We start from the raw sequence: 27,289 nt of genomic DNA, 5'->3' as shown, positions 1-27,289 counted from the left end.
TCACACCAGTCTGATAGACTGTGTTTACATTATCCGGCAGCACTACAGTGATTTAAATGTACAATAGGCAATGACTGGAGATAGACAAACAAATGTGGTATTTGGATATGAGGTCTTCAGGGGGCGTGAAGACGTCATGAGTTTATTTTAACACCGTATCACCTATGAAAGAATCAGAGTCGAACAGGGCTTGTCATCTGGGTCATGGGGATTAAGAAGAAGAACTTCTTCAAAGTTAAGCTCCTCATGACTCATTATGGAAAGTTCTTTATACACCGGCTAGATAGAAAAAGGAAGATATCAGATTTTTGGTAGCCTACTTACCCTTACTTTTGTAGTTGGTCAGACCCTTATACGTGATGTATATTCAGAAAGTAAAAGTGTTCTTTTAATTATTATTATTATGACTGCAAATAAAAGGACAGGAGCTTCTGGTCCCTGACGAAAGACAGTTTTATAAGTAGCTAGAGGATGTGTTTCAAAAAGCTACAATAAAGAGCTGCACAAATGGAAACCAAATAAAAATCACTTCTGGAAAGTATTGATTGAAAGGGAACGTTTTTTTTTTCTTTGTATTACTTCTCAAAGGCAAAACAACACCCATTTTTGAGCCTGACCGAGCATGTTGAATGCAATCACCCTTAGGTGCATTATTGAAACATGCACCAGCCATGCATGCTGTCCTTGTTTTTCTAAATACATCTGTTTAATAACTGTTGGTCTGTTTATTGCAAAGATTTTTTTTATTATTATTTTGTATTTTGTATTTTGCTAGTGGGGCCTAATATTCACCCACCATGTCACACATTGAGAACAGTTGTAGTGTTATATTTTGTGGTATGGCTTGACAAGGAGTCTGGAGATGCACAGAAACGTATACTTTGAAGTGTATGTCAGACATGGCACCTTTACCCCTCTGGCTATGCATAGTAACTGGAGCAGTCTTAATTTTACTTCACTTTATTATAGGCTATTTATAGTTTATTGCAATGAAATGAAAGGAGGTTGAAGCATTTCATTTCATGAGGACAAATCATGTTTATCATTCTAGGACATTAACGTTACAGGGCCTGAACCATGACCTGACTTCACTGACTTCAAACATTATTATCATCTGTACCGGGAAATAAAAATTTAAGTGGTTCTTTTATGAGCAGAACTTTAGCCATAAAGTGCTATTTTAAGAGTTGGCTTAGTTGTGGATTAATTTTCAGTTCGATTATTCCTCCAACAAAGAGCTTCATTACATGATCTTTGCAACTTGCACCTTATATTTCTTATCTCCTCCCATTCTGCACTCGCACACATTCCTGTCATAAAAGCCACGGGCGGACAGGACCAAACCATCTCCATAGGGAGGACAATGGGAATTGTGGTTTTTATAAAGCAGATTGTGCCAATGTGGCGTCCAACAAAATTCTCCTAAATGTTAAATGTATACATATATAATATTCTGACTATTCCCCGTGACAGGATTTTTATCTTGGTGATTATGTGGGACATACTTGGGAAACGCGTGGCCCCCATTCCCAGATAATGGACTCGTCCTGACTCTGCCATGTTGGATGGAACTGGCTCCGGGCTCTCTAGCGGCCGGACTTCCCAGGAAAGTTTTTACTGATTTACGTCTTCGCTCGGTCGCTGCAAATCTGACCTTATTTTAAAGAGGAGCGGGACATCGCACGGCTTGCCTAAACGGTGTCCCTTTGTGGCACACCAGTTTTGCAGAGCAACTGGATAAACTGTAACCGGTGTGAGGGGTCGGAGGAAGGCCACGGATGACCGAGGGATTGTTTATGTATCTTTTTGGATCTCACATAACGAGTTAGAGTCGGTGCATACTTTATAAAAATTGACCACCAATAATGAGTGGACACCCGCCGCAACGGCGGCCAGGAAATGTCGGTTCGATACTACTGACACAGCAGGAAAATGAACACCTTTTCAACCACCTTGGCAGGAAATGCATCGTAAGTTTTTTCCATCAAATTGTTGTGATAGGTGGCTAAGAGAGGGAGAGGGGGAGAAAAAAAGCTAATACAGCTAACTTGCACCGTGTTTCCTGTCCTGAGACGGGAGGTAAAGCTAGCTTTGAGGTGTAACGGTGTGTTTGTGGCCTACAGTTTTTTTGTGTAGTCATAAAAATAAATAAATACAGAGATTCGGGGTAACGTGTATGTTTTTCCCCCCCTCGGGAAACACTTGAGTCCTCCAACTGAAGATGAAGAGGTCGGTTTGTTTTGACAGCCGAGGCTGCAGGGAGCTAGCAGCGACTTGTCTCCTAATGTCCCGTTTGTGGGACGGTGACATTTTTTGGGGGGGCAAACAGCAAGTTTCACCCCAGCCCCAGGCCTGGTGCGCTGGTACGGCTGTTGATGTGAAAGCCTGACACACCTGAAATCACCCAGGAAATCCTGAAATTCCTCTTGTCAACCTCGGAGCGGAGCGGAGTTAAACTCGTCGGGGGCTGTGTCTGTGTATGGAGCTGTTAAATCCATCAGCGGAAAAGGAGCAGGGGCAAAAACAATGATTCTTACACTGGCATTACATAACAGAGCCTGAACCTGGGTTTGTTTTCGGGAAGTGTGTCCACCGAGAAGAATGTGCCGACCAGACTTGGCTGAGCTGAGAGCAGCTAAAAAAGTCCTCCCTTCAATGCAATGCAAGGCAGACCTTTCAGTCACAGTGTGAGTGAGCTGATACTGGGGGAGCAGCAGGAGCAGCCTGCTGTTAACCAGTGTGACTGCAGCTCGGATCACTGGGGCAATGTCACGACTCTATACTGTGATATTCAGTCTTGCCATTGAGTCTGATATTACGTAACACCTTTAGCATTCAGCTGAATCATTTTTACATTACGTCCTCCTTTGTAGCTCATCATCACCCAGTGACAGCTCAAGACAAGTGATGCGTTTGCAGCAGCAGCATCAACAACACTAGTTGACATGAGATCCTAGTCCTCATGTAATGTGTCTTCAGTGTTTGATTTCCCATTATTATGACACTGACAGAACAGGTTGTTTCATCTTCCTCTTTAGTCAAACATCCCCACTGGCTGGTGCACTTAATATTCATCATTTCATGAACTAATATCAACACTCTGAGGCATCGGGCTAGGTCGTGTTTACTTACAGCAGCATTTATCAAGTGGTTAGTAGTTTCACACCTTGAAGCACATTTCCATTTGACTGAAAAGTAAATGGTATATATCTCATGCACAGATGGGCAGCTGATATATTGTTTTGAGTATCTTGCATTGCAGACAAGACATTCAGGCCCAGAATGACTATGGCCCTCCTCAGTCTCACTGTAAAGTTGGCTCCTCTCAGCAGTAAGGGTTGTTAAATCAGCTTGTTTTCTCAACAAGGCATGTGCATAACACAACCTTTGGCCAGGAGCAAGCTTCCCTGTGAGAGGACAAAAACAGAGACATAAAACTAGATTTTCTTGTCCTGATTTGGAAATTGGATTATTTTTCTAACCATTTCTCGGTAGCCTTTGCCTTCTGGTCTGGTTAATGTCACACAGTGACATCAGCTCGAAAGAATGTCACACTTTCATGTGCACGTGTTATTGATTGTCTTTACAGATAAGGTACCGTTGATAGATAAAAAGCTTTATTGTCAGTGTAAAAAGAAGAATACAACAAATCGTCAGTGGCCTCAAGTGTCAGACAAATATACACAAAATAACATACACAAGACTGGCCAACTGGAAAAATAAATAAACAGGCTAAGAATAAATTGATGACAGTGCAACAATGGTTGTAAAATGGGTGTAAAAGTCAAAGTGTGTAATATTTTTCATGTATAATATCATAATATAATCAAATTAGCTCTATATGGGTCAGTACAGGTGAAACAAAGGTATCGGCACATCTTTTTTTTTGCACATGGAGGCCGTGCTCAGATTACTTCCCCATGCTGATCATAGTTTCCTGTCATTGTGTATAGTAAAGTGAGTTTAAGAGACAGAAATGCCTCTTCCTCTCGGTCAATATAGGTCAGCACAGCAGTGAACAGGTTGTAGGCTACTGTTGGTTAGGAAAGGTCCCTGGGTGTCAACTTAGCGTGTTTGCTCTAAGAGAACTACCTTTCCTGTCCCATGACAGTGTCTCAGCCCTGTGTGCATGTGTGCGAGAGAGGTCACATGGTGATAACGTCCCGCCTCTCCCTGTAGCATATGAGCAACCACAGGTTTCTGAGGTGTGTCTGTCCACACCTCTGTAACCTTTAAAAAAAATAAAAGTGACGACGTGCCTCTGGCATCTTGGTAGTTGTGTCACTCGACATGTGACAGAGACAAGGAATCAGAAACATTCCTCACAGTCCTACGCTCATGTGTGTGTCTGTACACGTCTTTGCATGCAGATTGAGTTTGGCAGACGCCGACTCTGCGTGTGTGTGTGAGAGAGAGACAGAGAAAGGGAGAGGGACACTGGAAGAGACAGACACTGTGTGTCTTCCTGACCAATCTAATTAGGATGCCCATCAGTGATTTAGAGGCTGACTGACTGATTGTGTGTTATGTAATGTACTTATTATGCAGAAAGTGTCAGAATCGTAGAGTCACCTTTATTTTGTAAGAGCAGACTGTACCACTGAACTGGACTTGATTTATTCTACTGTTGTGTGTATATATAGACTGATTGTGTGAAAGTAGCAGAGCTCTGTTTTTAGTGGCTATCTTCGTTGCTCGTGACTCGGACCGAGCCCAAAAATGTTTTACCACCTCTAAAAACTGGCAAGAGCTTATTAAATTGTTAATAGTCAATCTGATTTTATTTCAACAGCTTCTGTGACCATGTAAACAGTGGATTCTTTCATTGTTTTTCCTGCGCGACCAGTTGTTTCGCTTTGCAGCAGAGACATGCACATGCTACAGAAGCAAGAATTTACCAAATAGCTCAGGAATGACACCGGTATTTCAGCCTGTGTTGTGTTTGGTAGGATCATGCCATGTCATTCATATACAGGCAGAAAGAGCGACATGCATGTATATGTACACAGCGGTCTCAGCTCATTGGTTTTACTCATTGGTATTCCTTGGGCTGTTTTCACCATCAGCGATGCTGTCGGACCGGGCAAAAGGTGGAAGGGGTCCAATTCACACTGTGTGTGTGTGAGACAGAGAGGGAGAGTGTGTGTGTGTGTATGTGAGTGTGTGTGTGTGCAGACTGCCTGATCAGCAGTCCTGTCCTACAGGAAGTCCCGTGGTCGGCCTCCTCTGGTGATTTGTGCTGGAGAAGTGGAACATGACTCCTCTTTTCCTCCTCTTCTCCCCTTTTTCTAATTTTTCCTCCTTCCTCAATCCTTTTTATAGTCTCACCTTACCTCCTTTATGTCATCTGTCATCCCGTTCTCAGGTTGCTTCACCTCATCTTCAGGCCTGTTTTGCTGCTTTTCATTTGCTTCCTTGTCCTTACTGGACATCATCACATCCCTCTTTCTCACTCTTCTCTCCCTCGTCTGTCCTACGCTGCCTTTTTTTTTTTTGCATCACCCACTTACAGTATCTACCGTGTCTTCCCACTCTTTCCCATCTTTCAAAACTCCTCCTCTCCAGGAGACTTTATGAGGAAGTGTGCTGGTGCCTAATTTGAGCCAGGATCAACCAAATGCTTGATGGACGACAGCCAAACTAAAGATAAAGACACAGGCGTGATCCTATTTGTTGTCTCATCAGTACAATAAATGATTAAATTACACAATAACTTTTGACACACCTAATGATTAAAGTTAATGATTCACATTTCAAGAATTGATTTCTTGTTTTCACAGGCACACGATGTTCTTTTCCTTCAGTCTGAAACAACAGGTTCTCTTTACTAGTTTCTGTTTTTACTCTTCTACCTTACTTTTTGGACATACTGTATGTGATTCACATTCTTTTCACGGGTGTATTTACCTCATAGACACCCAAATCTTCAGCAGCATTAAAAATATGATGTTTCAATTTCATTGATGTGTCATAATCTCCAATACTTGTCGGTTCCTGTGGTCTTATTTATGACCATGCAGGGTCAGGTGAAGGCATCAGCACCATATCCTGGTCAGTACAGCGTTTTAGAGCAAGTGCATAAGGGACAGAGTTCACTCGTGTGTGTGTGTGTGTGTGTGTGGTGTGTGCAGTGAGTGAGCGCCGTTATTTGTCGGGTTTTGATGACGCCACACACTGAGCTCCAGTTCCTGCAGCCTTTGGCCCTGTCAGGAACAATCAGCCCTCCATGGTGGGATGAAACCCCAGGGCCTCCGAGCCTGGACGCTATTATGTCCACCGTTATAGAGAAGGTCCATCATAAAAGCAGAATTCAGATTGTTCCTTTGATCTCGGATATTTCTGATCTAAATCCAAACAATCAAGAGCTGCCACGCTGCCAAGAGACTCTAATGTTTGTCTAAATAATATGAATAAAAATATCTCGTAGATGCAGTGCTGAAAGACAAACAGCCTCTCTAAGGACGGTTTGTAAATACTGAAATGATTACATCAATCAGTACCATAATGTTGATAAATGCAGGGAAGGCTGAGGCTGGGATGATCTGCTGGGTCGTTCATGTTGTGAATGTAAAAAACGGATATACAAACCAGCGCCATGACGTAACCGTTCCCCTCCGAGTTGCACGTGTGGTCCTGTTATCTCGCTGAGGCTATGTGATGTGCAGATTAATATTAGTCATTCAGTTTGGCCACATTAGCCATGACGACACACAGCCTTCCAGCTGTTTCCCCCTAGGACTGTGTAACCAATTTAGCTAAACTTCACTTCCTATATGAAGAGCTGTGCTGTGGTGCTTCGAATCTGCCAGAATGCGCGTCTGTGACCTTTTCCATTTTGTGAAGAGATGTGCGAACGCATTTGAGCGTATTCTTTGGAGTGTGCACTCAAAGGGACTCGGGAGTAGTATAGATGAGGGGTTAAGGATCATCATAACTTCTCCCTAAAAGCCTTGTCTGTCAGATGGAAATATATCACCGCTTAAGTAGCTTTGCAAGTAAAACAAACGTTAGAGTCTGCAATAGCATCTTCCTTTTTCATACTTCCACTACATTTTGTCTGCACCAGTGGCTATGATGTCTTATAAAAACGAGACCATTTAGTCCCGATGACTTGCAAAGAAAGCACAGTATCATTGTTCGGGATGATGACCCCAAGGGAGTCGGTTCTTGGTCATCCACGAGCAGCGAGAGTGCTGGTTGTGTGGACAGTTGCACTGTAAACACAGCCTGTTGCTAGTATCAATATTATGAGCAGGGACAGGAATTTCTCTCGTCCTCGTGTCCAACTGTACTGCAGCCGAGTCCTGACGGCCGGGTCCAAAAAACAAGCAAGCAGAGACATAAAACCACGCAAGACCTCGATGTTGTTGTCATGATATGATGCCAAGATTTCCTGGAACTACTGAGTAGAAAAGGTGTAAAAAAGAAAAAGAAAGAAAAGGAATCACCAGGCTTTCCCCCTTTCATCTGTGTGGTAATGACTGTGAACCAGGACCCCTTGCAATGAGAAATCCCCCGGAGCAGCATGTAAAACCTGTGGGAGGCTGATCCCGTCTTATGATCATAGCTGTGTCTGTGTGTGCTACAGGTGTGTTCTTCCTGTGTGTGTAAGTGTGTGTAATCTCAGACTAACACCCTTTAACCAAAACATCTGTCTTAATGTTCTGGTTTTATTGTGATTCTGTGTGGTGCTGAAATATTAGTGCGCAGTACAGAAGAAGCTGCATTAGACGAGGGCTGAGATGTCTCTTATACTTGATTTTACCATGTGTTGTTGTTGTTGTCGTCGTCGTCGTGTGTGTGTGGGCTCAGTCTTATTATAGCATGGATGGATCCTCAAGGGAGTTCAGACTTGGGGAGATGCTGAAATGCTTTCACTGTCCTTAATACACAACCAGCAGAGTGACCTCAGCTTCCAGCCACAGTGTGAGGGCAGTGTGTCCTTGCTGCTGACTTCCTGGACATTATATAAAGTGCACACGGTGCTGTCGGCTCCATCAGAGTTCATGTTTAGGTTGTTGTCGGCGGTGGCGTATTTAATCTAACCTCACACTGCTTTGATTCTGTGTCTCATCATATATTCTGTCAGACATCTGGCATTTCAGACCCCCCCCCTTTCCCCACAGAGTCATTGTCACTTTGTCACTCAATCAGCCTGTGGCCATTGTGGTCATTATACTCTTCGTGCTGCCAATCAAACAGCGGCAGATGATTTCCTTAGATAAATCAAGTTATTAATGAAAGGACTGTGCAGACTGAGTTGATTTGCTGATGTCAGATTTATGCTTTTGCAATGACAAGAAACCCAGTAACTGTGGTGTACATGTAAACACCCACATTTTTCTTTTATTTTGTCAACTGTCCAGTTAGATTATTCCCATGTCACCGTGGTGTTGATATTGGTGCTGCCGGGTCTCTGGCAGGCAGCTGTCATTCATAAAATGTTTTCAGAAAAATATTATCATTGATCGTAATCCAAGATTCATATTGAGACCTGTGTGTTAAAGTTCTTCTTTAGCCATCTTCATCTCATATTCAGTCGTTTCACTGATGTTCTTTGAGATACAAGTGTGTGTGGGTGTTTTTCTTTTTGCTCTGGATTCATTTCAGACTTGTATCTTGAACTTAAATCTGGGTCAACAACAGTGTTTGTGTGTTGTTTTTTAGCTGAATAACTGACACTTTATTGCTTTTCACCTTTGCTGCTGCTGAGCCTGATGCTGTGCCTCAGACAGCACAGTGCTTTATGGATTTAAATCCATTTAGTTCACATGAATCTTCATTTTTATCATCTGCTGTGGATTTTACTGTATTCCCTCCCTGTGATGTGCACCCTTTAAGTCCAACAACAACAACAACAACACAGATGTGCTGCTGTCCATCAAGTAAGAGAGGCCACAATCAGACTGACCGTCTGTCTCTCTGTCTTCTCCCTCCCTCCAGACATTGTCTTCAGCTGTGGTCCAGGTGTTCGCAGCAGATAGGAACTCCAGCTGGAACAAGAGATGCTGCGGGGTGGCCTGTCTGGTCAAAGACAACCCCAATCGATCCTACTTCATCAGGGTCTTTGACATCAGGGTAAGTGAATACACAGCAAATCTGCACACTCATGATTACATCTGTGGTTTTGCTGGCACTGGCACAAAACCAGATGACTGTACTACTCACCCAAGTGAATGCCACCGGCGGTGTACCACTGCTCTATTTACTGCATATAATTTATGTTCCTCTAAACACAGTAGAGTATGTGTGATGTCTGTTTCTTAAAAGTCAGTAGCATTAAGTGAAACCTAATTATTCTGTATTCATTATTGTGTTTTTTTTCTCCACAGGAAGGTAAGATGATGTTTGAACAGGAGCTCTACAACAACTTTAACGTCTACTTCCCCAAACCTTACTTCATCTCATTTGCTGGAGATGTGAGTTACTCTCTCTATTTCACAGTTATCATTTTTATTTATTTAGTCAGGTTTTCATCTTGTGAATGTGTGTGTGTGTCAAGTCAGTGTGTTAAATGTGACACCTACTGTATCAGGGTCGACGACAGTTTTAAGCACTTAACAACTTTTAGTCACTGTGATAGTCGCTACCATTCAAAATACGGTCACAAAAACTTAGTGTGTAATGTTGTTTTTTAGTTAATTTGTTGTAAATTTGTTCCCATTCATAGATTTCTGCCTGTAATGTGGCATGTGTTTTTATTGATCATCACATTTCAATCATAGTTAAGAGCCACAGTTTTTTCAAGACATGTCGAGACTCCTCTGACCTACTAGTGCAAATATTTTCTCTTCCCCTGTGCTATTTAGTAAATTGTTGACCCGTTTCTCTGGTTTTCGCTTCAACAAAGAGTTCCTGTCTGTCATATCACCAACTCAACACTCCTACTTTTAAATAATGGGCCTAATAGGTGCAAATGTTGCTCTGGGGGAAATGATAAGAGGAAATTGTTAGAGGTTCAACCCAGAAATTGATTTCCCATCATGTAAATCAACATTTATCTCATATCTAAAATGCTTCATGTGACAAAAGCCCCTTTTATGTGTGGAACAAACATCTTAGCTCGAGGGTAGAGTGGCAGTTCAGCCTCCAGCGCACCATGAGGTATGTGGGACTGCTGACTGTGCTGATAAGGCTGGGGCTGTTCACTGGAAATACGTTTGGAAATTCAGTCATGGAAATTGAATATTGGAGGTGGATTGTTGGCTTTTGACAAGGAATACAATTTGTACTTTGACTAAGTTTTTACTTTGACTTTAACGGTCTATCTGTTTTGAATTTTTATACATTTCTGTTGTGTTTCTGTGTGTGTGTTTTGCAGACATGCCAAGTGGGTATGAATTTTGCCAGTGAGGAGGAGACCAAGCGTTTCTATGCTCAGGTGTCGGAGCTAATGGGGAGAAGACAGAGGAAAACTGGTACCAACTTACTGCCGCTGCTGACTTAACTACAACCTTACCTGCTCTCCTAACATGATTTTTAAAAAATGACACGTTTAGTAAATTTATATCTCAATTTATAAAAAAAAAAAAAAAAAAATCAAGCCAAAGTAAAGGTGTGGTAGGAGGTTTTGGCTTGAAACTACCCAACTGGTGTGAACACAAGATCAAACAAATTTCTAAACTTGTCATTTTTACTGGGCAAAAAGAGTGAAACTTCAGTACATGAGGAAAATAAATTTAGTTGCACAGGGCTGATGTTTTAAATCAGGTATATGAGATGAACAAACCAAAGTCTCATGTATTGAAAATGGTTCAGGTTTTTCTTGCCTGGTACTGTTTTCTATTTGCTCTTCCTCTCTTGATCTCTTGTGATCTCTACACTCTCTGGGTAACACTGTCTCCAAACCTGTCAGTCTGCAAACCGTCTTTCAGCTGCAACATGCAGAAATTAATATGATCAGACATCTGACTCATGAAGACACACGTCACATTTAAAAAGCCAAATATTCACCAAACGTGTTGCTTCAAGAAAACTTAACAAATAGTTCTTAAATGTGCATTTGTCATAGTTACTACATTTTTAATGCTTCCCCCATATCATTATTCTTTCCTATGTTGGTAAGAACAGACACTTGATCAGATTTAAAGCAAGTCCTGCAAGTGATGCATCAAAACACAGCACTTGCATATTTGAAAAAGTATGACAACTGGCCCAAGGGGGGCACTGCAGTTTCAGGTTGAAATGGGCAAATGAATGAGTTGCTAAGAGACAGACTTTATCCCTCATGACCGCCAATGTTTCTAGAGTCGGCTTATAATGAATTGAAAACGGTGAGTACAGCATATGCGAGAGAACATTCTCACTTGAGCCCCAACAGATGTTTTTATAAATAATAAAGATACACACATAGGATGCAAATCGTCCAACAACATTTACGCCTTTACACTGGAAACTCAGTGGAAATGATGCATAGTTTTTTTGTTTTGCATCGTAGCTTTTATCTTATCTCTCCATCTAAGAAAATGAGCTGCGCATGTTTGCGTTCACCCAACCAGACTGAGGATCCAATTGAGAACACATTGTTTATGCAAAGCCACACTGATGCATTCTCCAACTAATTATTGGCATCGAGGCCTTAACCTTCATCATCACTTGCCTGATTAAGACCGACCGTCTTCCTTCTTCCCCCCTCTGCAGGTCATTCGATGACCTTTCAGATGGATCATTCTCTTTCATCTTTCCTCCTTCAGCCCATTGCTTCGGGCCCTTAATCTTGTCTACAAGGCTTCTTCTGTATGACCTTCAAGGGGAAACTTAAACCAATATTATTTTGATACATTCTTTGTGTGTGAGCGTGTGCATGTCAGTGTTCAGATTATTTATCGTGCTACATGAGAGAGAAGCACACATGTATTCTCCTCTAGACAGTTGAGTGTTTTACACAATAGAATAATATGTGGATCTGATGTGAGCTGTCATGTGTGAATGAATGAGAGTTACGTCTGATTTACGCCCCTGAACACACTAACGGATCACTTTGCTTGGCTTCTTTTCCGAATAACTTTCCAATCCCACTGAGGCCTGCACTTAAAAACCAATACACTCTCTTCTATGTGCACCTGCACTCTCGTGCACATTCGCTTCTCACTAACCCAACCCACTGCTCAGCACCGGATTGTAATGGTTTGATTTTGTCTGTGTGTTCACAGAGAAGAGACGCGACCCTGTGAATGGTATGTTTTTTTCCCACTATTTCCTGAACATAACTGACAGAGAAGTGTTGAACCAGTGTCAGACATGTGTCGAGACATTTATCTCAGTGGGTGAAACTTTCGGGATCATTGAGATTTTTGTGATAGCTACGCAACATAGCTGACATTGCATTTAAAATTCTGTATAGGGAATAAAAGCAACCTGGTATCTACAATGAGTAAAGTGAACTCCAAAAAGAGATGAAATAAAGACTATTAGAAAGGTGAAAAATATAGTATAGTCATCTTACTTGATCATCATACATTGATGAGTCCACAGTTATATGACACTCTTGTTCCACAATGCAGTACGCAGAGCAGCTGCTCGTAGGTGGAAAAACTAATTCTGGAAGGTGATGAAACGGCTCCAGGAAATGGTCACATTAATAGTTGTCAATGAATTGATATCTATCAACACACTAGTTCTGTTTGTACAATATGCTAAAGTATGTTAATAGGTGGTATGCACTGTAGTATGCAGGAACTATGTAGCCTGGAATTGGGACACACCCTCCCACCCAACACTTTACTTCACTCTTTACTGCTTTGGGTTTGTCAAAGATTAAGATTTAAAAACATTCAGGTAATCCAGTTGGGGACAGAAGTAAGAGTTACATAAATATTGCCCAAACATCGACTAAATTGTTTTCTTGTTTATAACTCTAGCTTGCAGTCAAATCAAAATAAATGGGGAAAAAGCACATGATCGAAATATCATGACAATGAGATTATATTCAGAATAACATAATACCACAGTGCCCTGTAGTTGAGTCCTTTATCTGTGAGTTGCATGCCCTTCATGGCCTCAGCTTGGCCCCAGCCACTCAGTATAGTCGGATGACTAAAGAGATGGAATGCACTTGCAGATATGCACATGTCTTTTTTATTTATTATCATTTTTTGGACATATGGCTCGTGAACACAGCCGAGTTTGAGACAGTAGGAGTGGAGATGAACCAGTTTTGGACAGACAAGCAGCATGAGTTGACCTAGCTGGCTTATTAATATATCTGTGTTCATGTGTGTGTGTGTGTGTGTGTGTCTGTGTGTGCGCAATCATGCAAAGGTCTTAACGACACAAGATGACACATTTAAGCATTTAGCTGATGCTCATATTCAGAGCAGCTTAACAGCATTGGGCCTGCGGGTGTTTTGCTTTGGTCACATCAGATGCCACATATGGCCATACACACGATGTCCCTAAAGCCACGTGTAACCCGGAGCTATTCTGAGCTGATGGTTGACGTTTTTTTTTTTTACAACGAATCATTCAGTTCTTCGCTCCCGCCAAGGAAGCTATGTTTTCCCCTGCGTCTGCTTGTTTGTTTGCTTGTCAGCAGGATTATGCAAAAAGCGATTTACACCAAAGTTGGTGGAGCGACGGGGGCATGAGCCAGAGGAGGACCCATTAAATTTTGATGTCAATCCGATTAAGGAGGTGGACCCAGAATTAAAAAAAAATCACTTTCTTTCATGTTTGGGAAACACCTCTAAAAAAAACAAATTACTATAAGACACAAATGAGAACACCACAACAAAATAGCCCAGGCTGAGATGCAGCAAACCCAGCAGTCCCCAAGGTAAAATCTTTTACTCTCCTACACTGGTACCAGAGCCTTTAACCCTTTCTTCCCTATCTAAGTGCTTCTCATGGAGTCATCAGGGACAGCCTGGACAGAGCCACAGGGGGAGACATGGGGAGGACAGTGGAAGGACAAAAGTACCACAAACACACGCTGCCGTAACAATGAGATAGTACAGTTGGGTGCAGATCCGGATAATATTTCGGATCAAATGCCTGGCCTTGGTGGAAGTATGCGCCGCCGTACCAGTCTAGTTGACTTTGCGGCGGTATTTGCAGCTTTTCTAAGATCACCAATCAGAGAGGAGAATTAAAAGGACACGCATTACCTAAAAGCAACATGTTCCACGTATCTGTGCCCAGTCATGCTGTCATGCAGAAATGTTAATACGGGTTTCTATCATGGATTGTTTTCATGCATGGTTTCAGTTTCTGAATTAGTGCATCTTGCTCTGTGAACTGGTCCAAGTCCAAAGGAAGTCTCAGGAGTATTTTCTATTCTCTATTTCCATCTGTCATACCCTTGGTTCCATTACTGCATCGTAGCTGTGTTACTGTCTGATCAGCTCCAGTCCTCTCTTCTGCCCTTTCCAGCTCTCCCCCTTGTCGTCATTTGTCCCTGTTTGCCCTGTGATCTTCATTTAATCTGTCTTAATTTCCCTCTTCTCTCTCTTTCTCTTGTCTTTCCTATTGCTCTGCCTTTCTCACCCTTTCTCTCACCCCATAGATTCATCATGTTTTAGAAACCCCCCGAGATTAACGTGGAGGATTATGCCATGGATGGGTTTTAATGGTTACGTAAAGTCCAGTGCTAAATCCAGAATAATTTGCTGGGATTAGATCCGTTTGTGTGTTTTTCAGAGAATGGGTGGAGATAGCAGTAGAGGTGGGTGGAGAAACGATCACAGCGAGCCAGTCCAAGCATGATAATCTTAACGGTGCGTCCTGCTGCGATGGGAAAACCAGGGGAATAGAAAATGATTGCAAAATAGTTACAAAATATGCAGAGCTCGGATACCGCAAAGAAACAGAGGCTGGGAAAACAAGATGCATAGAGGAGCGCCGTTGTAGTAATGGAAGGAATGTAAGAGGAAGAGTAAACTTTGGCTGTTGGCTGGGTAAGCGTTGGCTGGCTCTTCTCCCCTCTGATGCCACTGCTGGACGTCTGCCTTCACAGCTCAGACAGCATGCGTGTCAACTCCACCAGATGTCTGCGGAAGATATTAATTCAGTAAATACATCAGACTCTCGCACGGCGTCCATCACAAGCTTATTTTCTTTGAAGGTGCTTTGGAAACCTTTTGGGATCATCTTTGTCTTCAGGATCCAACCGAGAAGAAACAGTTTACCTCAGAAGACTGGAATCATTTCTGAGTGGATTTTGCTTTTTAAACTGCGTTTTTTAAAGTTCAAAAGGAAGCCTCCTCCTGCTGCTTTTCCCTGCTTAATGGTCTTACTTGTCAGAATTTCTACAACATATCTGCAGAGAAGATCTCAGAACAAGACACTTTTATTTGAACCACTTTCCATGTTCACACCGAGCCATCAGCTACAATGATGTTCTGCACCACCTTCCTGTCCGCTCCCTCTGAGGATCTTAACTGCGAGGGCGGAGGAGGAACAGTAGGTGGACGTCTGAGCCCAGGTAGCTGCCTGTCTTCCCTGCACTGCCTGGTTCTCCCTCAAGACGAACTCTACCCGCCTCTCTCCGACCCGACCGCTCGACTCTCCATTTGCCCCGACGAGCGAGCTCGCAGCTTGGTCGGCAAAGTGCTCCTCGATGTCAGTCTGACCACCTGCACGGCCAGACAGGAGGGTGGCTGTATCTGGGACAGGGTGAGAAGGCGACGTAGTCGGTCGGCCTCGCCTTCCCCCGCTGAAACTCCCAACAGTCCTCGTCCTGAGAGCGTCAGAGGTACGTGCTGCAGCTGAGGCACGAGTGGGAGCTAAACTACACTTTTGGAAGTAAAGAGCAGCATATGAAAAATGTGGCTAACACCTGGTACAAATCTGTGAACCAGAGATAAAATAGCATTGAGGTTAGGTGCAGCAACAGAATCTGTCTCTGTGCTCTCGGTTGATATTTCCCAGTGTGCTGAGCTCTTGTTGTTGATTTAAATCTAATTGGCTGCATGTGTACAATGGAGTTGGTGTTGGCTGATTGTGATTGGTTGTGGGCAGATTATATTGCCATGTTTGAAACACTGATATACAAACACCAAAAGTGTTCCACATTCTAACAGTGAAAACAAAGTCTTCTGTATTTTGAAGAGGTTTTGAGAGAGAGAGAGAGAGTTCATAGCTCTTACATCACATGTTGGGCTTTAACGTTCATAATCACAAAGTACGGCAGATGGGACAGTTGAGTTAAGGTATATTGAAATGCAGCAATTGTGACGTACAATCTTAGAAGAGACAACAACAGTTGATAATATCATCGAACCAGCTAAAAACATACAGATTTTCAGTCTAACAGATGACAATAGCACAACAAGCAGACCAAAAGTTGAACAAAAGCGATAACAATAGATACAATTGAAATCATTTTCTGAATATTAAGTATGGTCATCCTTTTGTCATGATTATTTTATATTAATTTGGTAGTTCTTTGTTATTTCTACCACTCATGGACAGGCCTGGATGGAAAAAGGTCCATCCATTTACATAGCAGACACTTTGCAGATGGAACATGTCTGAAAATAATCATCCAAAGGGAACTCGCTGTAGAGTGAATGAGAGAACACAGTGTTTATCAGTTCGAAGGGATTGTAGGTCACCAAACTGACTGAACGAGTTTGACTACAGAATTAAAAAAAAAACTCTGTTATCTTTGTAAGCCTTGTTGGTCTGTGTGATATCATTTTGTTCACTATCATCTTCTAGTCTTAACCAGTTCTTCCATTTTGTTGTACTGCGTGAGTGGCAGTAATGAGACGATGCTCTAATCCCACACAGCCTGAGCCACGCCCATGCCCTTAAACCCAAATCAAATTCTCAGTTCTCTTTGAGTCAAACACAGTCTGTAATAGCAATTAAATAATGGATTACGTAAGTGAAAGGACATGGCTGGGCCTGCGTTTTCATATCGAGCCAGGGTCATTTTCAGTGTTTTATGACTTATTACTCACTTAACACCAAACTGTTTTTACAATTATGCCAGATTTCATAATTTGTTTCCCTTTTAATAAAGCCAGTATGCGTGTTGAGGGTTTAAGAATACTTCTCTAGGCGTGATGGAAAACCGTACAGCAGGCTTCTGTCCTCTGTTATATAAACTGTAACCTGACCATCCTCTCCATCGCTTTTCCAAGGTCCTTCGTTGCCCATGGCCACAGTCGACATCAAAAACCCGGAGATCAACAGTGTTCAGCGTTACCATAACAACTCTCAGGTGAACAACATTGTGCACTCCACCTTCCCCAAGAGGGAGAAGAAAGGGGGCAAGGGCAAGAGGAAGAGGCTGACCAAGGCAGACATCGGCACACCGAGCAACTTCCAGTGAGTCACAAGCAGCGACACTACTGTAGTTGTGTTTGTCTCAGGGTGTCGACCATGAATTGTCGTCTCCTTTGAAATCCAAAAACAGTTTTCACCAAATACAGCAGAGGATGTTTTTGTCTCAAGTCCAGCTGTTATTCTACCATACCCCCAACTGTGTGTGATGTTGGTGATAAAACTAACATGGAATTAATGCAGACATGTTTCCTGTCTGACATACTGGCCCAGAGTCTGTCTTGTCCATATGTGCCTCTTATCTGTATAAGTACTGGTGAATGTGTGGGGGTAGACATTAATCCAGAAATCCAGAAATATGCAAAAGATTAATAATGCCGTAAATCTGTGCTGTGCTTTCAGGAATCATGTTGGTGACAGATTTCATTGTGTTTGTCAGATCAGTGGGTTGTCTGGGTTAGAAACACAGGTGTCGTCCTAGTGTTTACAGTAAACAGCTGATTGACTTGCATCTCTACAGTACGTCTCTATGCCTTTTTTCCCCCAGAAATGTTATGTTCTGTAGCTCACATCCCCTCTTGTTTTGCTTTTCTTTTACAGGCACATTGGGCACGTAGGATGGGATCCAAACACAGGCTTTGATGTAAGCAATTAGTCACATTACCTAATGTCAGCATGTGCTCTTGTTTGCACGTACGTAGATATCCTCAAATTTTGGACCAGTGAGCTTATCTGTTCGTCAGACAGACGTCCCGCTTCCGGAGAGATTTTTCAAATTTAATACCAATTTTGAAAATATTAAGCCGAGCTGCACGGCCAAGTCGTCAGGAACGTTACACAAGGAGATTTTGGAGGGAAGAGAATCAACCTGCATCTGCATAATCCATGGACTCATTCCCAAAAAGCATCGTCAGTAATTACGTTGGATGCTGAGTATGAGATCATGCAGGTCAGAGGACATGCTCTGTCTGTAAATGAAAAAAAAAAAAAAAAAAGATGAAAATCAGATGATTTGGTTTCATAAGTTAATGCTTTCAAGGACTTAGATTGATCTGAATGGGTGACGTCAGTCGCTCACCTCTCAAATCCACAGGCTTAAAGCTGACGCACAAATGGCACATGTTTTATCGTCCTAGCTGCTAAATTTGTCTTTTCTATCCTTATAATATATTTTAAGTGCTTTACTTTTACTTCACATAAAATAAAAAGTACTTTATCTACAGAAAAGTGAAGCTTCTTAAGTAGCTCCCATCTTTAATGGGATAACTACATTTGAATTGAAATGCCCTATTCCCATGGTGACAGTGCTGCACCTTCACACAGCCAACCTCAAAACTAACCCTGCAAAACAAGAAATGTGGACACATATAACTTCTCTCTTTATCATCCTAACTGGCAAACAAAACACAACTTGAAACCACAAACAGCTGAGGGGGGAAGCGGCCACACCTGTTCTAACTATTTAAATCCATCAGAACAGAAGTACTGTATGTTTATCTGGGGTTTTTATATACAGTCTATGGTCTAAACAAAGTGGTGTCACCCCACACCACAAGGTGGCAGCATCATTGCTAATATTCTGGTCACATTTTTCACCTATTTAAAGGGAATGAGAATGTAAATGTCTCCACACAGCAACTTCAAAACCAAGAAATAACTGATGTATCTGATGATATATCTAAGAGCCAATGTCAAACAGCGGTCATCCATGTCAGTCACTGAATGTGACACTGAACTGCAAAGCTCATAAATACAGATTAAATTCACAGCTCTTAACATATAGGTCATGCGGTCATGTGCGGTATGTGTAGGAACGTTACAGCAACAGGAAAATCAGTGTTTCCCGCCTTTATGTTTTACCCATAGCAGCACGACATCAGCTAATGAACATGCTGCCAGTTTCGGCTACAGTTTAATGAGAATGAGGAGAAATCTCAATTATTTGTCCCTCAATTTATTAAATTAGCTTTTATTGGTTCACTTGTGGTTGGATACAGTGAGCCTGAGCCACTTACTAAAAACCAGGCTTGTCAATCTCCACGGTAATGGTAATCAAACACATTAATTAATTCAATTTCAGTTAGTGTCTCTCAATGTGTCCCCGAGGATGAATTAATGAACTCTTCTTTTCACACATTATCAGCTGGTAGACTATTTGTATGCATTTCATAATATGATATTATTAGTGTCTGTGCGACGACACAGCCCAGATTGTTGCATTATTTAATCATCACTGTGGTAACCTAAACTTACACTTACAGTGCAGCCGTCTTTGGCGGGTTACATAATTTATGTATTTACTAAATGTCAGGTCTTCCCCTGTGTGTGTTTTTCTTCAGTTGAATAACTTGGACCCAGAGCTAAAGAACCTGTTTGACATGTGTGGCATCTCCGAGGCCGAGCTGAAGGACAAGGAGACCTCTAAGGTCATCTACGACTTCATTGAGAAAAAGGGAGGCGTAGAAGCTGTCAAGGATGAGCTCCGGAGACAAGGTAAGGCAGACATGCAGCCATGAATACAGACTGTCGGGATATGTCCTGTGTGGTGATACAGTTTTACTCTGTGCACATTTTTTTGTTGGATACCCACCTTGTGTTTTAATGGGTTGGTTGTCAGTTGAAGACAATCTAACTCTTGTGGTGATTTTATCCCCAGGTCCGCCCCGGTGGAGTGGTAGGTTTCTATGCATGACCTGCGGTGACAGCTCATGACTGTGCATGTAGAGTTGGATTGTAATATGACTTGAGATTTCAGTGATATAGTGTCAGTTGAGAAGTGAGTGCAGTGTTTTGCCGTAGTACTCTCTCAGTCTGAGTTGAATGTGCTTCTGTTACCTGATTCTGGGGCTTTTTGACTCTTAACTAGTGCCGTGAAAGATGCAGCATTCCTACAGCACACTGCTTCCTGTTTAAGCCGAATTGATGGATTAACAGTCGTGCAGTGATCACTTTTCTGCTATGCAACTTCAGCCTTAGCCACACTTGTAAAGTGTACAAACAACTTTGCATGTGAACTGACAACCTTTCTCACCAGCAGCCAGACTCAAAGACCCAAACTAGTGTTCAGGGATCAGTAAAGGCATGTTTTGAAGACCAAATCGCTGGTTCTTACAACTTTAGAATAGGTTTGATTTCAACTTATCGTCTCATTTTTGTAATCAGAGATAGTTGTTGTGAGGATTATTATAATTTCTTTTTCATATCACAAATAACACCAGTTACATGGGAGAAGGCTGCCCCCTGTGGCTTAATCTTATAACTGCATGGCTTGATACAAGAAAGAGTTGGGGAACTGATGAGCATTTTGGACAGATGTGCTGTTAAACCCGACGTCTTCCAGCTGTCTTCTCTCTTCAGTCTCTTTATGGAGGTTTTCTACTCATGAAATATGAGTAATTATTAACCTGATGTTTTTTTAATGCTGCACTGTGAACACTTTCTGTTAAAACTATTTAAGTTTTTATTCTTTCTCTCTGTCCCCAGCTCCTCCACCTCCTCCATCCAGAGGTGGCCCCCCACCCCCACCCCCCCACCACGGCTCGGCCCCGCCTCCCCCTCCTCCCGCCAGGGGGCGAGGAGCCCCGCCGCCGCCTCCCCCGTCCAGAGCTCCCGTCTCTGCGCCCCCGCCTCCCCCTCCGTCTCGGCCGGGCATGTCCGCTCCACCGCCTCCCCCCCCAAGCCGGGGCTCTCTCCCGCCGCCCCCTCCACCAGCTCACGCCTCGATTCACGTGGCGCCTCCCCCTCCGCCTCCGCCTCCGCCTCCTCCCCCTTCATCCTCAACTCCATCCAGTGCCGGAGGACCGCCTCCCCCGCCTCCTCCTCCACCGCCCCCTGGCCCTCCGCCCCCTGCTCCTCTGCCCAGCATGGAGGCTAACGGAGGGGACAGCGGTCCGCCCTCAGTCGGAAAGTCGGCGCTGCTGAGTCAGATCAGAGAAGGAACCAATCTGAAGAAGGTGGAGCAGAAAGAGAGGCCAGTGTCTTCCAGCACTGGACGAGACGCACTTCTGGACCAAATCCGACAAGGAATCCAGCTTAAACAGGTCAGCATTCATTCATCACACACAAACACACCTCACCTGTCAATCAACTATGTATTGATACAGTGGTTTTCAAAGTGGGGGCTGAGGCCTCCTGCGGTGCCGCCAGGTGGTTATGGGGGTCCTCAGCAAATTGGAGGGAAGATGCGAACAAATGCAAATAACAAAATAAAATTGAATTATCATATTTTGAGTATTATTATAAAATATATGTGTTATAATCTGTTATAACACAACATATTGAAACCTTATTTGCCATGCTCACCTTTCTAATTGCTTGCCAGTCAAAATAATTGTCATAATTAATGACATATTGTCATAATTAATGACATCATAAACTGGTAGTGTTAACCTGGCGGTTAGGGGCTGACATCAAGCCTCAAACTGCAAAGAAGCTAATGCTATTCAGGGGGCCTTGGCATGGACAAGTTTGGGAACCCCTGTATTAGTCTATTTCCCTTGTCTTGACTCTGACTGTCGGCGCCATTTCTTTGCAGAGGGATGAAAACAGCGAGTCAGCTCCTTCCACCCCGGCCCCCTCGGCTGGCATCGTAGGGGCCCTGATGGAGGTGATGCAGAAAAGGAGCAAAGCTATTCACTCTTCAGGTACATTCATAAACAAATACACCCTCCCTACACTCAGCCAGCACATACCCAAGGACACGAGGTGACATCATTGAACGTCTTGTCCAACTAGTGACCCCCAAAAAAAACCCAAAAGGAGCATGATCTAGATGTTAGTAATAACATATGAACAAAACAACTAGGAGCATTTTCCTACCAATAGATTACCTCCACTCATTCAACTCTGTGACTGGTTTTTCCTTTTACCATAAACATTAGAACATATTCACATATTATGAAAAGTGAAATGCTCAAACAGAGATGGCTCCTTCTTAGGGATAAAGAAACATACAGAGGTTTATTTGGTCTTGAATGATACTCCTGAGCAGTTGCAGCTGTAACTCTGTGTCAGCTTGACATTAAAACTAGACCTTGCGTCATTTACTGCGTCTGTCAGATGACACTTGGTTGCCAAAATATAAATTGGACTTTCACCACTTCCTCATCAGCCTTGAACAACCTTGTGACTCTTCTTTTCCATTACAAGCCTCTCGTTGTAGGAAACATTTCTCCGATGTGAAAGTAGTTCTTAAAATGTGTTCAGAGAAGGTACAAAGTTAAAAAGAGGACATATGTGTGTGCGTGTGTGTGTGTGTCATTGCTACTACACACTTGTGTTGTTGTATCATTTCCAGATGTTGTAGTTGACCTCGTGTAACCTTTGTCTTCTCTTCCACAGATGAGGATGATGACGATGAAGATGATGAAGACTTTGAAGATGATGATGAATGGGATGACTAGTGATTTATTTTTGTCTTTTGTTTTTTTGTTTTTTCTCCCCTTCCCACCACCTGGATGATTATGACACTAAAAATTGTTCTCGTCTTTCTTAAAAAAGAAATTTTTAATTTCAAAATTATAAATGTAAATGTTCTATCAATTTGCTGTATATTTTTGTTGCCTTTATGCTTTTTTTTTTATTAATCTGTGCAATACCTCATTTAATCTGTAAATGTTTGTCATTCTCATATCTTAGGTAATTTCTTTATCTTCGTCATGTCTGTCCGTCTGTGTTCCCGTTAGCCATGTTTCTGTCTCTCGATAAGTAATTTGTTTCATCTGTCGTTTTAACTGTGTTCTGCTTTTTCTCCATCTCTGTATCTTTTCCTTCTCCTCCCACGGCCCCCAACTCTGCGACGTTTTATCACCTCCATCTGTCACTCAGCCTCCCATCACACATGTCCCCGTCACTCTCCCATGTTTCCAGCCCCCAGATTAACATGTGCAATTTCACATCGAGTTGTCTGTTAAACCTTAGAGTTGAATGTTTTTTTGTTTTTTTGGTCAGTGATCAGAGGGAGGGCTCATACAACAAGCTGCCACAAATCCTTCATCAATCATGTCATTGTTCGTAAGGAGTTTAAAAAAATGAACTATTTTCATACCCTATTGCTCTGTAGTTTATTTTTACTTATTCAAATGATCCTAGTTTAGCACTCATATTTTCTTAAAACAAAGAAGAAAAAAAGAAAATGCTCTTTTTTGGAATATTTAGCTTCATTTGCTGTCGACTGTAAATTTGCTCCAGAGTTTGAGTCTTGTTATATTTTTGCACAGATTGAAAGAGGAGACTCGCTGCATCAGTACAGTAGGACATTTTCAGGTCTGTATCGTTATGAAACATGCATATGCTTTAAATAATGAGGCAGAATACACATAGACATTTTTAACCGTTAACACACCATAATCCATACAGTAATCACATGGGGGTAGCCCACAGTGTTATGGCCGGCTATCGGTTGTGAATTTTACTTCTTTTCTTTTTTGTCGCTGTCACACTACAGATCAAGTTGAAAATGTTCTTCTTTTTTTTTTTACGGTAGCAAGCAGAGTATTAACAAATGCCTGTTTGTTGGAATCAGGTTGTCCATCATGTAAAGCTTGAGGAATAAAGACATTTTAGTTTTACACACCTGATGCTTATAGTGGCTCCATATGCTAAGTTACTGTACAGAAACAGAGAGACTATTGTAGTGTTCTCCTTGCTATAGACACTAAGTGCTGACACAGTTTAAGGACAAACAATAGATTCATGGCATTATTCAAACAAGTAACAATATTGTCTTGACCAACTAGTACATAATGAGGTGTAACATAGGAAACACATGTATAAAAACTCAGTGGTCCATTTTCTTCTCTACAAAGACCAAATACTCACATGTCAACATGTATTTTATCCACGTTAAGTGGGATCCAATAACCTGAGACCACTTCCTCACAGAGAGAGAAAATGTCTTACTTTTAAAAATTTCAATAGCTGCTTTAAATCTCTGCATTGAGGGGCAACAGAGGCATGCTAGCCACGTTAGCCTTAAAGAAAGCTCTGTTTCGCTGATAATAGTCTGTTATAAATCTTAATGTGTGCTGCTTGGTTGGCTTAAAATTGTGCAGATTATCCATTTTGGGCAGTCGTTTAACCAGACTAATGGTTTGTGTCTATTCTAGGCCTGCTAATCCAAACAAGAGCTTTTTTTAAAAAAGTGTTAGCAATCGAATTAGCACTACAGTAAGTCAACATTTTTAATGTGACATTAAATAAATTATCGATAACATTTTATAACAACACTACTGTGACTACTATTGTCAAGCAATGTGCTGCACACCACTTTTTGGCTAAGGGTAAATGGCTAATTGGCTAATTATATATCTATAGGCCTATTTATGGGAAAAAAACATGGTAACAAGCATTTTCCTGATAGCAAATATTTGGATGATATAGAAGCGAATAGAGAAACCTGTTTGCCGAACCCAAACCTATATATTAAGAAAACAAAAAAATTAAATGTATGCTATAATGTCCCCAAACTCCTTTTGCATTTTTAGGTTTTTTTTAGTTTTCAGATAGCAAATGCGTCCTCTTTAAAATCCGTCTTTGAGAGACAAATTGCCACTTGTTTGATGTAAGAACTGACCTCTTTGTCGAATATCAAGATTCTTGTTTGGGGCAAAAACCTAGCCATGTCTTTGCTGATGTTAGCTTCTGTAGGTAACTTGGTTAATAAAATGTTATGGACGCCAAGCCTTATCAAAGAGGCTGGACAAATAATGGACTCTGACATTGTACACTCCAATAAAAGGTTGATATTTACATACTTTGGATATATCTCTTCTTTTTTTTCTTTTTTTTTTCTTTTTGTTATGTTTTCTTTGTCAACTTTTTTCGGCACTTAATTTGGGTGGTATCATAGATCTTAGCTAAAAAGAAATCCTAATGCTTTATATATACAGGTCTAGCCACACTTGTTTGTAGCAGAGCACAATCATCTCTGTCAAACTTGTAACATGAGTATTTGCATCTGTTTGTGTGTGTGTGTTTGGAGTGATGACTACAGGCCTCGTCACCTGCAGCAGACAGGGAGTTGGACAGATCTGGTAACAGCTGAGCAGGGGATTATCACACCCTTTACTGCTACCATTTCACCCACTGAGCCAGGTAGAAGTGAAAACTGGGTGAGTGAGGGTGAAAGGAGAAGTGTTATCTCTTTGCAATGACTTAAGTGTGTTTGACTGTAAAACACCAGTTTCAAAAAAAGAAGAAGTAAAGGCATTCATGTGTCTTTCTTGGAATGAGCGTACTGTAGACTCCCCTTGTGAATCTATTAATAGCAATACGTTGCTATTAAAGTGAATCGTTTGTGTGTGAAGGACAGAAATAGCTGAATGATGAGGACATCCCCTATTTTCTTTTTTTGAGTTCATCTGTTAACCCTGCTTCTTTAGTGCAAGTAGGACAGACTAATTCAAATAGAAAACAAGTTGAAAAAGCGAGGAACTATAAAAATGGCTTCATTATTATTTTGATAACAATCACAACAACTGAATGCCTTTCCCGTTATTTTTAGTTGATGTCCACATCAGCTGACACGATACTGACCCTGTATCAGTTCTCTGCTGCAGAGCTTATGACAAGGATTAGAGCAGGTATGGCACTTTCCACTATTGTGGTAGCACTACATGGAGACAGTGCTTCCATAGAGACCCAAACCAACACATACACATGTGCATTTATAGATGCAAGCATAGATATAGTATATATAACATAAGTATGATTACATGATAATGTTGCTGTTGTAGTGCAGCCAGTTCAAAAAGTGGACTGTTTAGTAAGTTATTGGTGAGACTACTCTTCAGTGCATCTGCAGCAAGATTTGCATTTGAGGAATTTCGGAGTCTAGTAGAACAGATGTCATTTGTGAAACAGCAGCATCACATGCATACATGCATTAGTAAGAAATGCAAAGGTCAGAGGGCCTGACTGTTGTGAGCTCAGGGGATATTCTGTAGCCCGGCGTTATAGGAATACATGCAAACTCGCATACAGTAACTGTGGTTTGGAGACTGGTTTTACATTTCCCTACGGAGCATGAAAACCTCTGCTCCTCCGCTCAGAAAATAATGTCTTGGATTTTTTAAGAGGATAATGCAGCGGCCACCCTGAGTGCACAGACCCTGTTTACAAGCAGGAAGTGTGTGCAATTTATGGGTGAGTTTTATGGAAGGAGCCCTCTATTTAGAGTTTGACAGATATGATGAAGTGCTGTATTTGAGTACAGGAAATCTTATTCCTAGGACATTAGAGGGGTGCATTGTGCATAGGAAAGACATTGAGCAGATTTTCAGTGTGGGGAGTGAATCCTGCATTGTTGCATTGTAGCTGAACTTACTGCTGTCCAAGCCTTCAATAAGGCTAGTATTAGATTTTCCATTTAGATACCATTTAGTTTTTTTTGTACAAAGTATTATGTATAATATAGTACTGTTTTCCTGAAGCAGTTGAACACATCATCAAGCCTGTGGTCATATCTGGTGCAGAACTCCTCTAAGAGTTTGAGGGTTCAGCCCATGACTGCAGTGTCTTTGAACAGGTGCACTGTGGGTTTATTTCTGAGCTGGGGAACTCCGAGACACATTAAGAAATGCAGAAACAGGATTAGTCTAACTGATGCTGAGAGCTCACATCTCTCTGGCTCTTCGGGCTCTTTAGCTTCCACTCTCACCCTCTCGTCTGTCACCAACACCCCCCCTACACACACACACACACACACACACGGCCTTGGTCTCTCTCTTCCAACCTGTCACCTCTTCCTCTCAGTGTCCAATTAGTCATCTCCTTCACTCAGTCTCTCCCTCATGTCAACATGTCTCTCTTGATCGAGCACCCAGTATCATAATTAGCAAATCCTTTGTGTCTTTTTTTTGTTTTTTTTGCCTCGTTGACCTATGAAAGTCTAGCAGTAACCAAAGAACACGTCGACTGAAGAAGCCTACGAAATGGGACAACATTGGTAAATAGTTGAAGGATGCACCCCCTGAATTAAGAGACATAGTGGCCTACAATACTTCTCACCTCTTGTGCTTCTGTTACTCAGTTTTAGCATTGTCATCATTGTAGTCATAGT

General features: G+C 41.9%; 1 protein-coding gene across 2 annotated transcripts; it reads left to right on the top strand.

The window, feature by feature from the left end:
- Positions 1–1,600: 1,600 nt before the first annotated feature.
- On the top strand, positions 1,601–24,978 carry LOC311006439 (actin nucleation-promoting factor WASL-like). 2 transcript variants are annotated; one of them, XM_083999281.1, is made up of 11 exons: positions 1,601–1,970; positions 8,944–9,078; positions 9,333–9,419; positions 10,322–10,418; positions 12,153–12,176; positions 17,088–17,274; positions 17,830–17,872; positions 19,569–19,722; positions 20,713–21,269; positions 21,764–21,872; positions 22,570–24,978. In XM_083999281.1, exons 1-11 carry the CDS (start codon positions 1,866–1,868, stop codon positions 22,629–22,631), a joined length of 1,560 nt encoding a protein of 519 aa, XP_083855407.1. In that variant the 5' UTR covers positions 1,601–1,865; the 3' UTR covers positions 22,632–24,978. The 2 variants fall into 2 exon arrangements, with proteins under 2 accessions (XP_083855407.1, XP_083855408.1); XM_083999282.1 differs by lacking the exon at positions 12,153–12,176.
- Positions 24,979–27,289: the final 2,311 nt, after the last annotated feature.

The sequence above is a fragment of the Trachurus trachurus genome, assembly GCF_905171665.1.
Source record: "Trachurus trachurus genome assembly, chromosome: 23".
NCBI classification, from domain to species: domain Eukaryota; kingdom Metazoa; phylum Chordata; class Actinopteri; order Carangiformes; family Carangidae; genus Trachurus; species Trachurus trachurus.
Note: the sequence above shows the minus strand (reverse complement) of the source record. Positions and strands in the feature narration are given on the sequence as shown.

Bases quoted from the DNA above. Each gene is read 5' to 3' on its own strand.
- LOC311006439 (XM_083999281.1), top strand. From the start codon at position 1,866: ATGAGTGGACACCCGCCGCAACGGCGGCCAGGAAATGTCGGTTCGATA. The intron at 10,419-12,152 runs GTACCAACTTAC...GTGTGTTCACAG, and splicing joins GAGAAGACAGAGGAAAACTG to AGAAGAGACGCGACCCTGTG. The intron at 21,873-22,569 runs GTACATTCATAA...TCTCTTCCACAG, and splicing joins CAAAGCTATTCACTCTTCAG to ATGAGGATGATGACGATGAA.